At 40.0% G+C, this 12,381-nt stretch overlaps 1 protein-coding gene across 1 annotated transcript; it reads left to right on the top strand.

Annotated features, from left to right (window-relative positions):
- The first annotated feature begins 3,164 nt into the window (after nucleotides 1–3,164).
- On the top strand, nucleotides 3,165–12,381 carry ATP5F1A (ATP synthase F1 subunit alpha). The gene is made up of 12 exons (XM_025931365.2): nucleotides 3,165–3,319; nucleotides 4,962–5,040; nucleotides 6,379–6,548; nucleotides 8,201–8,374; nucleotides 8,462–8,628; nucleotides 8,815–8,963; nucleotides 9,422–9,573; nucleotides 9,678–9,902; nucleotides 10,662–10,769; nucleotides 10,893–11,037; nucleotides 11,870–12,020; nucleotides 12,158–12,381. Exons 1-12 carry the CDS (start codon nucleotides 3,260–3,262, stop codon nucleotides 12,237–12,239), a joined length of 1,662 nt encoding a protein of 553 aa, XP_025787150.1. The 5' UTR covers nucleotides 3,165–3,259; the 3' UTR covers nucleotides 12,240–12,381.

Genomic DNA, 12,381 nt, shown 5'->3' with positions numbered 1-12,381 from the left:
GAGCTATCTGTGCTGGAGGCTATTTTAAAACAGTTGCCAGCTGGGGCGCCTGTGTGGCTCAGTCGGTTGAGCTTCAGACTCTTGAGTTTAGCTCAGGTCATAATCCCAGGGTGGTGGGAGGAGCCCCCCCCCCCCCCCACTTGGGCTCTGCACTGAGTATGGAGCCTGCTTGGGATTCTCTGTCTCCCCCAACCCCCTCTCTTCCCCTCTTTGTCTCTGTCCCTCCCCCACTCATACAATCTCATCCTCTTTCAAATTAACATTTATTTTTTAAAAAGGAACATAATTTGCTTTAAAAAATAAAACAATCGGGGCGCCTGGGTGACTCAGTCGGTTAAGCGTCCGACTTCGGCTCAGGTCATGATCTCACAGTCCGTGTGTTAAAGCCCTGCTCAGAGCCTGGAGCCTGCTTTGGATTTTCCTCTCTCTCTGCCCCTCCCCTGCTTATGCTCTCTCTCTGTGTCTCAAAAATAAATAAAAACATTTAAAAAAATTAAAAAAAATAAAACAGTTGACAGGAGCCAACTTCTGACACTGTTGCTGCTGCTCAGCCATTCTTCCATTCATTTCTTGCCTTCCCTAGAATTCTCCATCCTGTAGTTAACACGAAGAGAGGTTCTCTATATTTACACAGCAATATATAGTTTTCTATCTGTTTTATTTCAGTTTAATTCTTTTTTTAAAATTTTCTTTCTTAATGTTCATTTAATTTCAAGAGAGATAGAGCATGAGCAGGGGAGGGGCAGAGAAAAAGGTAGACACAGATTCTGAAGTAGGCTCCAGGCTCTGAGCTGTCAGCAAAGAGTCCAATGCAGGGCTCAAACCCATGAACCATGAGATCATGACCTGAGCCAAAGTTAGACACTTAGCCAACTGAGCCACTCAGGCATGCCTTTAGTTTCATTTTTACAAGTAGCTGGTAAAAATAGATGAACAAATTTTACCTATTTTCATGTTAAAACACACACACACACACACACACACACACACACACACACACACACGGATTAAATGAATTGACCAAGATTAGGTAGTAGAAGCTAGAATCTGACCATAATGTTCTGGTTCCGATTGAGTGTTTATCTTTGAAGGCTAGTTAGACCACACTGTTGCCTGCAACCTCCTGTAATATACTGTTACACCAGGAAAGGTAGACCGTGTACTCGACTGCCTGATATATGTGGTTTAAGACCAAATTGTGGAGTAGTCTTACCACTAAATATCTTTCTTCTAAGTCATGTGCATATTTAAAATGACAAAACCTTTCTTTTCAAAGGAATTTTATTAACTAGTGAATACTATATTGTATGGCTTGTTTATTCTTTTTGTTTTACTCAAATATATCTCTGCTCAGTAACCAAATATCTGGTAAGATGGTACAGCCCCTGAATGGGAAAAAGTTATCTTTATGCCCTTTGTCCACTTTCATCACTACAAATTTCACAAAATAACCCTCCAACTTTGTTGTTTTTACAAACCATTTTTTTTTTCTGTTAGCCTACTATTACCCATGAGGAGAAGGATGCTCACCTTGAAAATAGAGTAGAATTTTAGGGAAAGGGATTGCTGACCATACATTTACAAGCCATCTTTTAGGAAATGACCCTTTCAACCCAGATATTCATATGCCCTACCCAAATTAAGGTTTTAGGTGTAATCCAGGATTTGGCAAATGAAGCTGAAAGATGCTTCTCAGAACACTTACAAGTGAAGGCAATATTAATAGTTTTACTATCACAAAATACCCCGTATCTTACCCCCCCAATTCTGTACATATCACAAAAAATCTCAATAAAAATTCTGCATGTGTATGTATGGGGATAGTTCTGCCCCAATCTTTTTTTTTTTTATGTTTGTTTTGAAAAAGAGAGAAATAGAGAAAGTCCAAATAAGCTAGAGCAGAGTGAGAGGAGAGACTCCCAAGCAGGCTCCTCACTGTCAGCACAGAGCTGGATTCCATTAACCATGAGATCATGACCTGAGCCAAAGTCAGACACTCAACGGACTGAGTCACTTAAGTGACAGGGCACCCCAGGAGCCCCAGTTCTGTCCCATATTTATATATATATTATAAATTATGTATATAATATATAATATAGTAATATATGTTATATATATCTAGTGTTTTATAAATAATTATAAATAATTAGTGTTTATTTTTGAGAGAGAGACAGAGCACCAGCTGGGGAGGGGCAGAAAGGGAGACACAAATTTGAAGCAGGCTTCAGGCTCCCAGATGTCAGCATGGAGCCTGACACCGGGCTAGAACCCACGAACTATGAGATCATGACCTGAGATCATCACTTGAGCCAAAGTCAGATGCTTAGCCCACTGAGCCCCTTAGGCACCCCTGCCCCAATCTTAATGTGTAGATATAGAAAAGGTTTTTTTCTTCATTTCCATTGCATTCCAAATTTAAAAGCATAGTCCCTGCTGTCATGAAACTAGTTGCTGGTAGAGGAAACCTTGACTTCTGGTCCAGTCTGTGGTGGGACTTCTGATTCTGGTCCACTCTCAGTAGAATTGGCAACCACTCTTCTTGAATTGTGTTTGTTACCATTAAAAAATTGTTCTAATATACAGTATTCATTTAGATAGAATCTAAAAGAACTGCGATTTTCCAATTTGAGCGCGTACTGGATCACCTAGAATGGTGTGGGTGCCTGTCAAAAATTAAGATTCCTCCAAATTATCGATTTTAAGAGGGTCTGGGGGTGGGGCCAGCGATCTTCGCATTCACCAGTTCGGCAAGCCCAGGGTGATAATTGTTTACCGTTGCTACAGCACCAAGGCTTTAATAGCTGTAATCTCGGACCTCCTCCCCCCCCTCCCCATTCAACCTCCTGTCACCTTCAAACCAGCCGCGCCAGGTACAGGGTGACGCCAACACCGTCTCCCTGTCGGAACCGGGCCTGAGCGCCGCATCATAGCAGGTTCCGCTACCCACATGGTCGCCAGGGGCAACCATAAGGTCGACTCAGTAGGCCAAAATAAATGTGTGACGAATGCCTGGACCGAAGCTGGCAAAGGTCTAATCACTCATTTTTAAGTTTAAATCTAAAAATAATATTTAAAAAAAGCAACTCCACCCCCAGTCCTCCTCTAAAAGGCAGATTCGCGTCCGGAGGTGAACACGAGGGGCGGGACTTCCGGGTCAGGTGGACCGGCTGCCTTGACCTTCCTTGCCGCTCAGCCATTTTGTCCCAGTCAGTCTGGAGGCTGCCGCTGCGGAGGAACCACCCTAAGTAGAGCTACAAAGATGCTGTCCGTGCGCGTCGCCGCGGCCGTGGCCCGCGCCCTGCCTAGGCGGGCCGGGCTGGTGAGTGCGGGCAACCGGCGGGAGGGAAGTGACCCGGCAGGTGGCTGGTGGTGTGCTGACTCGAGAGCTCTTTCTGCAAGGAGGGTGAGGGGCTGGCGGGCGCCGCCATCTTGCACTGTTGGCTGCTCGGGCTGGGCAGGGAGGAGGCACAAGGGCCTGTTGCTGGCCATCCGCGCGGGACGGTGCAGAGCGGTGCGGGGGAGGTGCTGACCTCGATGCTGTCCAGAGATAGGGTCTCGGGGAGGGTTCCCGACTTCAGCTGAGTACTGCCCGAGAGGGGCCTTGGGTGAAGGTCAGTGTTGGAGCTCTAGCTCCGATGCCTGCTCTGAAACGGCGAGGCTTGTCTCCGCTGATTCTTCGGGACTGTGCCACTGAAGGTCAGAGCACTGTTGCTATGTCTCGTTGAAGCGGTTTAAGGAAGCCTGACATTGTATGAAGGTCAGCGGGCCCCGGCATTTCACCTCTGCCCGGAGGTCGGTTCAGGGGAAAGCAATAAATGAAGGTGCCTTTCTGAATACTTCAGTAGGCCATCTCTTAGTGCTGAATATTGAAACAGTAGCGAAACACAGCGCAAATGTGCATTTCATGTGGCAGATACCGTGACAGCAGTGATAGCAGCGAATCCTAAATTGCCTCAGGTAGAAAGACTGCTTTGTGTTGTGGTACTTTGACATGTTTTAAGATTTTGTCCTTGAGGAATCGTTAGACAGTGATTGAGAACTCAAGTAAGATAGAACATAGGTTAGAAAATGCCTGTGAAGGTCAATGCTCTCCCTTCATTACTTATCGCCCTTGAAGTTAAGGCTTACATTTACTTATTTTTTCCATGTTAAACATAATCTCAGTTTCAAAGGTGAAATAAACATACTTTGTTGTCATAATGGAACTGGTATCAAAGAGCATTTTTAATGGATTTCATCTGGTCCTAGAGAAAGTAGTCGATTTAGAATTGCCAGTGACCAGAATTAGGGCATTACAACTTGAAGGAGAAGGAGGGGGTCCAGATTGCTATAGGCTTTGTCAAAGGCAGGAAAAAAAGAGTAGACAGCCATACTTAGTTTCTAATCAAACTCTAACATTTACAACTCAATTTTTGTTTGTTTGTTGGTTTTTTTTAAGTAAAATAGGATATGTTATTGATATTTGCCCCTTTTGGAAAGCAATTTATCTTACTGAGAATTTTCACAATTCAACTGAAATATATCTAAAGATGAAATAATATCAACTGGTGCCTTTAAAGGAAAAGATAATTTAGTAACTGTTGCTTTTAAAAATAGGCCGTTACTATTTTTTTAAAAGTAGGCTCCATGCCCAATTTGGGACTTGAATTCACGACCCTGAGATTAAGAATCACGTGCTCAACCGAGTCAGCCAGATGCCCCTAGACTGCATGACTGCATTTTTAAAATTTGCTTTTTATAGAGTACTTATAGCATTGCCAGGAGCTGCATAATAGATTTTCTCATATGTCAAAAGCTACTTTGTTATATGATTAATAGTCTTCCAATTTTAAGCAAAATATTTTGATATAATTAATATTTTCACTGATAACGTGATCAGAGTAAGCCAACATTTGTTTAAGCTTGCCAGTTTTATAAAAGCTTTTTTTTTAATCATATTTTTAAAAATGTTTATGTGTTAGGTCTCCAAAAATGCTTTGGGATCATCCTTCATTGCTGCAAGGAACCTCCATGCCTCTAACACATGTCTCCAGAAGACTGGTAAGTCAGTATTTCTAAGTGTACATACCCCACAGTTACTGTCTTGTCAATAAGTGAAAAAATAAGTTACATAGGTAACATAACTGTTGGGGTTTTTTATTTTCATCTGTTAATTTTTTCTTTCAAATTTAGTTACCACAAATCCCAGATTCTTAGCCCATAATGTGCCATTTAGCCCTATCTTGGTAGGTTTTCTTGTTCTAGTGAAATATTTTATCATGTTACTAGCTCTTTCCTTTTTTTTTGTTTTCTTTTTTCATTTATTTAAAAAGATATTTTAGAGCATGTGTAGGAGCAGGGGAGAGGGGCAGAGAGAGAGAGAATCTTCTTAAGCAGGCCCCATACTCCGTGCGGAGCCTGCTGCGGTGCTCAGTCCCACAGCCCTGGGATCATGACTTCAGCTGAAAACAAGAGTCCCAGTGCTCAACTGACTGAGCCACCCAGGCACCCCTACAACTTTTTTTTTCTCTGATACAATATCCCTTGGGTGGAAACAGAAAGTACACATATCAGGTGCTGGGCATCCGTTCTGAACTATGAAAGATTTCTTTTTCTTCTCCAAAAAAAAATTAGAAAAAAGTAAGCAGTTTTTACCTTTGTTTTTTGACGGTGATAGCTGCTAATCTATATATGGCAATCTATAAATTTACACATTGCAAATAGGATAGAGAAGTAGGGAGGTGAGCATAGGAAGATGCTGTAGGTTAGGGAATTCCTTTGGAGATGTGATTGGAGCTTTTGAACTAAAAATTAAGTAAGTGAATCCATAGGGGCACCTGGGTGGCTCAGTAGGTTAAACATTTGACTTTGGCTCAGGTCATGATCTCACAGCTCGTGAGTTCAACCACATGTTGGGCTCTGTGCTGACAGCTCAGAGCCTGGAGTCTGCTTCAGATTCTGTGTTTCCCTCTCTCTGCCCCTCTCCAGCTTGCTTGCTCGCTCTCTCAAAAATAAATAAACATTAAAAAAAAAAAAAAGTGAATCTGTAAATCTCCCACATGCTAAGATGAAGAATAGTATTTGCATGTTTTTAAAAAGAAAGATATTTATACTTTGTTAACAGTTGCTTTTAAAAAATAGATTGTATTTTTAAACTTCCTATAGAGTTTAGCCAAAAAGTCTGGTTTCAACATAGATACAGATTCTTAATCACTTGGATTTGTTTTTATAGTAATGGTAGGTACTAAGCTTTTTCGAATAGAGCCAAGTATATTATATTACATCTTAGAGTAATTTGGTTATTGTGATTACAAAACTATAGTTTTTACATTGTTGAGGAAGTGGGTTTTAAAATCTTGAGACCAGGCTATTTTTGCAATGGAATTTTCCTCTCAATAGGCACTGCCGAAGTGTCCTCTATCCTTGAAGAACGCATTCTTGGAGCTGATACCTCTGTTGACCTTGAGGAGACTGGGCGTGTCCTAAGCATTGGTGATGGTATTGCCCGTGTACATGGGCTGAGAAATGTTCAGGCAGAAGAAATGGTGGAGTTTTCTTCAGGTTTAAAGGTAAATTATAAAATGAGATTTTGGTGGTTTAGGGTTGGTCTCTGAGTTATTCATTAGTAATTCAGAGATTGTGCTAGTGTTTTTTTGTTTAACTTTAAATCTCAACTTGTTCATTGTTTTAGTGATTATCATAGGTTGTGAAAAGAATAAACTTAAGGGTTTTAGTTACCAAAGTTTTTACTCTAAGGATTGATGTATATATCAGTTGGAGCCACTAGTGCTAAAATATATATTGAGTAAACGTTCATCTGGATTCTAAGAATGGTATACTCTTTGCAGCCATTAACGTCATCTTATACAAAAGCATTAGATAACTTTAAATTCATTTCTGGTGGAAAGTTGAAAGTCATTGAGTTTGTATTTCTAGTAAGAGTAGATGTATTATTGTTGAGGTAGGGTAGTGTAGTTATCAGAAGCTCTCTGATAGAAATCTACTTTCCATTAGGTTGAACCTAGTTGTTTTCTGAGGAAAGCAGAGTGTGATATGGGTGGACCAGGGGGAGTAGGATTACCCACACATGGGAGAAGACAGTCTTGGTCCTCTGGGTAGTGTCCAGTGTGGAAAAAGAGCCTTGATGTGGAAGAATAATTACAAAGCCAAAAGTTTTATCCAGGGTGTTAGTCTTTGGCTAAAAATGTAATCTCCCATATCTTCAGTGTATGTGTATTAACATAGTTTTGAAAGTTGAGGTGAAATTAATGAACTCTGAGTTTCTGTTTAGCTTTTAAGATCTAAGAGTTTAGTAATGCCTAATAGAACTTCCTGCAATGATGGAAATACTGTGTCTTTGCTGTAAATGTAGTAACTGTTACATATGTGAGGCTGTTGAGAGTGTAAAATGTGGAGTTTTTCACAGAGAGTAGGTGATGTATAGAGATGTGTTAGAAAAGTAAGTTTCTCTGACTTTGTAAGATGGTGTTAATTCAAATTTTAAATAGCCACATGTGATTAGTGACTGCTGTATTGAATATCTGAAGATTTAGATTAAAGATTTTGTACATCCAGTGGTATTCCATGATATTCCTCTGTATTTGTTCCAAGTACTTCTACAAAGCTTTCATTACTGACCAGACTCTGTTCCTGGAATAACCTTTTTCCTTAGTAATGATCAGGGACCTAAAAATCTTACCATTTTGAAATAAGTTTATAATGAGGAGAGATGACCCATCATTGTTACATTATGGCATTTTGTTCTTGTTTGAGTAGCTTGTTTGAGTTTCACTGTCTACTAACCTGATGAGTTCTCAGTAGGTAATTCTTTAAATTGTGTATGGAACTTCTCACAGATAAAAAGATGTAAATTAACTGTGTCTTAAAATTTCGGGTTGATGATTTTATTTCATACTGATCACCCAGTTCAAAAGCCATAAACAAAAGAAATGCAGTGAAATAAGCTTAACCTGTTGAGGTTTTTTTTTTTTTCTTCTTTTAGTTCTTTGAGGATGTGATAAAGGAGCATGTTAGGCTTATCATAATGCAGTTTTGACCAAAGAAGGGTGTTGGAAAAATACTTGGGTAAACCAGATCTAAAGGACAAGACTTTTTTTTTTTTTTTTTTTTTTTTTACTAGGTATTTTCATAATATGTAGTGTTAATGTATGGGGAACAAGTACCAAAGTTTTGTCGGTGTTTGATTGTGTGTTTTGTGTAGGGTATGTCTCTGAACTTGGAACCTGACAATGTTGGTGTTGTCGTGTTTGGCAATGATAAACTGATTAAAGAAGGAGATATTGTGAAGAGAACAGGAGCCATTGTGGATGTTCCAGTTGGTGAGGAGCTGTTGGGCCGTGTCGTAGATGCCCTTGGTAATGCCATTGATGGAAAGGTACGTTTAACATTTATTAGATGTGATTGTAGCCTCTAACAGACATCAAAACTGATTGTTCTGGGGACACTTTTTATTGTTTACCAGGGTCCAATTGGTTCCAAGACCCGTAGGCGAGTTGGCCTGAAAGCCCCTGGGATCATTCCTCGAATTTCTGTGCGTGAGCCAATGCAGACTGGCATTAAGGCTGTGGATAGCTTGGTGCCAATTGGTCGTGGTCAGCGTGAGCTGATTATTGGTGACCGTCAGACTGGGTAAAGCTTGTTAAAAGTTCTAACTAAAATATGCTTGTGGAAAGGTTACTTTTCAGGCTTGGAATGGTAAATGCTTTAGATATAATAGGGAGAATGGAATGCGATGAGCATTAGCAGTAGTACTTTTAAGTTGCGAAAACTTTTGAAGTATTTACTAAGATTCATGCTTACTTTCTCTTTTTAAAGCAAAACCTCAATTGCTATTGACACAATCATTAACCAGAAACGTTTCAACGATGGAACTGATGAAAAGAAGAAGCTATACTGTATCTACGTTGCTATTGGTCAGAAGAGGTCCACTGTTGCCCAGTTGGTGAAGAGACTTACAGATGCAGGTATTAAAGAACTTTAGTCCTGGGGCCAGTCCAACTGGCTGGCTCAGTTAGTTGGTAGAGCATGTGACTGTTGATCTCAGGGTTGTGAGTTTGAGCCCCATGTTGGAGGTAGAGTTTGTTTATAAGAAAAGAAGTTGTTCAATCTTATTATTGTTTGGTGGGAGTCCTATTGTTGCTAATCTTAGGATAGCTTCTACTGAATGAAGACTGGTTTTAATTACTCCCTAATGAATTGAAATTTCTCATGTAATTCAATAAGTAAAAACAAGTGAAAATAGTGTAAAACAATGATACATTTTAAGGTTTTTGTCAGTTTCTTTAAAGTAGGTGCCATTTAGAAGTTCTGACTAACCTGACTTTGATAGATGACTTAGTGAAGCACTTAATTTTTATTATAGTAGTCTCTAAAATCAAAACATTAATAATCTTGTAAAACTGAAAATTTATCTTCTTCCCAGATGCCATGAAGTACACCATCGTGGTTTCAGCTACTGCTTCTGATGCTGCTCCACTTCAGTACCTGGCTCCTTATTCTGGCTGTTCCATGGGAGAGTATTTTCGGGATAATGGCAAACATGCTCTGATCATCTATGACGACTTATCCAAACAGGTCAGAGTATATATATTTTTAGAATCTGCGTGTTTGCACCACAATGGAAGGTGACAAATTTAGCTTTTAATAACTAAACTTCATAACCCTTTTCTATACTCTAGGCTGTTGCTTATCGTCAGATGTCTCTGCTGCTCCGCCGACCCCCTGGTCGTGAGGCCTATCCTGGTGATGTGTTCTACCTACACTCTCGTCTGCTAGAAAGAGCGGCGAAAATGAACGATTCTTTTGGCGGTGGCTCCTTGACTGCTTTACCAGTCATAGAAACACAAGCTGGTGATGTGTCTGCTTACATTCCAACAAATGTCATTTCCATCACTGATGGACAGGTATTTTATGCTTAAATAAATGTAAAAGCTTTGGATGACTTCAAGGCATTGGTTGAGGCTGGTGTTTATGAACCGATCTGTTAAATGCCTTTTACTTTTTATTGTGGACAATTTCAAATATATAGAAAAGTAAGGAGAAGGGTATAATGAACCCCACATCTCTCTCACCCATTTCAATTCGTGGTATAGTGGACCTCATTTTTGCTTCATTTATAGCCACTACTATTTTCCGTGTTAGGTAGTTTTGAAGCAAATCTCAGAGGTCCTATCACTTTATCTGCATATATTTTAATATAAATTCATAATCTGTTTTTTTTTTTCGTCTCACATCTTTTAATCTTACCAACAGAATATGTAGTTTGATATGGGCTGTGAAAGATTGGAGGGACTCTTTACTATGAGAAGAAGACAACATTCTTCTTTGGAGATGTTGGGTTTCAGTTTTTAAAAAAAAAAATTTTTTTTTTTAATGTTTTGATTTATTTTTGAGACAGAGACAGAGCATGAGCAGGGGAGGGGCAGGGGAGGGGCAGAGAGAGAGGGAGACACAGAATCCGAAGCAAGTTCCAGGCTCTGAGCTGTCAGCATAGAGCCCGACGCGGGGCTCAAACTCATGGACTGAGATCATGACCTGAGCCGAAGTCGGACGCTCAACCGACTGAGCCACCCGGGTGCCCTGGGTTTCAGTTTTTTGACTTAACTTTGAAAATACTTGATTTCTTTAAGCTCATTATCATGTGTATTCTCTGTATGATGTAGATCTTCTTGGAAACAGAATTGTTCTACAAAGGTATCCGCCCTGCCATTAACGTTGGTTTGTCTGTGTCCCGTGTCGGATCTGCTGCTCAAACCAGGGCCATGAAGCAGGTAATTTGCATCACTTTGTCAAGGAGATGGGGTGTCTTTAGTTTAAAATCACAATGTATTTGTTCTTTGTCAATGAAGTTAAGTATTTTTGTATTTCATGACTTAACCATTTCTGTATTTCAGGTGGCAGGTACCATGAAGCTGGAATTGGCTCAGTATCGTGAGGTTGCTGCTTTTGCCCAGTTCGGTTCTGACCTTGACGCTGCCACGCAACAACTCTTGAGTCGTGGTGTGCGATTGACTGAGTTGCTGAAGCAAGGACAGTATTGTAAGTTGTTCTTTCATGTCATCAAGTTCCTACTGTGTGTTAGGGCCTGGGAATATCATACAGCTCCCTACGTAAGCTACGATACATACTGTTACCTTTCATTAAAGATGGAGTGTTTTGAATTTTTTTTTTTTAACGTTTATTTATTTTTGAGAAGAGGGAGACAGCATGAGCGGGGGAGGAGAGAGAAAGAGAGACACAGAATCTGAAACAGGCTCCAGGCTCTGAGCTGTCAGCACAGAGCCTGACGCGGGGCCCAAACTCATGGACCGTGAGATCATGACCTGAGCTGAAGTCAGATGCTTAACTGACTGAGCCACCCAGGTGCCCCAAGATGGAGTGTTTTGAATGTGATCAATGCCTATTATACTTGTATTGCAGGTATTGTCATTATTTGAAGGAAAACTTACTAAAATATACTTACTACTTTTGAGAGTTAAAATCTGTCAGATCCCTTCCTGTGCCCCTTTCCGTGTTGGCTTTGAGAGAATGGAATTGGGCATATTTAAAAGAATGTTAGTATGTGTTTACCTTGCTATAAAATGTCGGCAACTTATTTATGTCTCAAACAGTATAAATACTGCCAGATGATAAACCGTGTTTATGGAATATGCCCAAAGATAACACTTTAAGGCTTGCAAATATAAGGAAAAAAATTTTTCCTGGGGACAGAAGTGGGAGAGTATTAATGTGGGGTTTCTCATAGAGAATGTGAGAGCAGGTGATATGGAGGAGACATGTTCATAATTGGAAGAAAAGGTAAGTTTCTCTGACTTTGTTAATATGGCATTTATTTGAGCAACTCACTTGGCATTGTTTTGTTTGTTTTCAGCTCCCATGGCTATTGAAGAACAAGTGGCTGTTATTTATGCTGGTGTGAGAGGATATCTTGATAAATTGGAGCCTAGCAAGATCACAAAGTTTGAGCATGCTTTCTTGGCTCATGTTATCAGCCAGCACCAAGCTCTGTTGGGCAACATCAGGTATGAACACAATCGGTAGCCTCTTTTTTATAATTTTTAAGATACAAAGTCTTGGTAAAATTCTTTTGAGTTTTGTAGTTAGTCATTGAATTTTTGTTTAGGTCTGAACTGATGAACTGTTTTTTATTTCCGAATAGGACTGATGGAAAGATCTCAGAACAGTCAGATGCAAAGCTGAAAGAGATTGTGACAAATTTCTTGGCTGGATTTGAAGCTTAAACTCCCTGTGGATTCACATCAAATACCAGTTTGGTTTTGTCATTGTTTATTCTAGTAATCAGTTCCATTTGTAAAAGGATTACTGTCATACTCCAGATGTACAGAAATTACGTTAAAAATAAAGGTTCCGTATTGCTTGGTG

This window comes from Puma concolor, chromosome D3 (genome assembly GCF_028749965.1).
Source record: "Puma concolor isolate L17-30 chromosome D3, mPumCon1.1.hap2, whole genome shotgun sequence".
Taxonomy (NCBI): Eukaryota; Metazoa; Chordata; class Mammalia; order Carnivora; family Felidae; genus Puma; species Puma concolor.
This window is presented reverse-complemented; position numbering and strand designations above follow the sequence as displayed.

Bases quoted from the DNA above. Each gene is read 5' to 3' on its own strand.
- ATP5F1A (XM_025931365.2), top strand. From the start codon at position 3,260: ATGCTGTCCGTGCGCGTCGCCGCGGCCGTGGCCCGCGCCCTGCCTAGG. The intron at 3,320-4,961 runs GTGAGTGCGGGC...TTTATGTGTTAG, and splicing joins TGCCTAGGCGGGCCGGGCTG to GTCTCCAAAAATGCTTTGGG. The intron at 10,770-10,892 runs GTAATTTGCATC...TCTGTATTTCAG, and splicing joins AAACCAGGGCCATGAAGCAG to GTGGCAGGTACCATGAAGCT.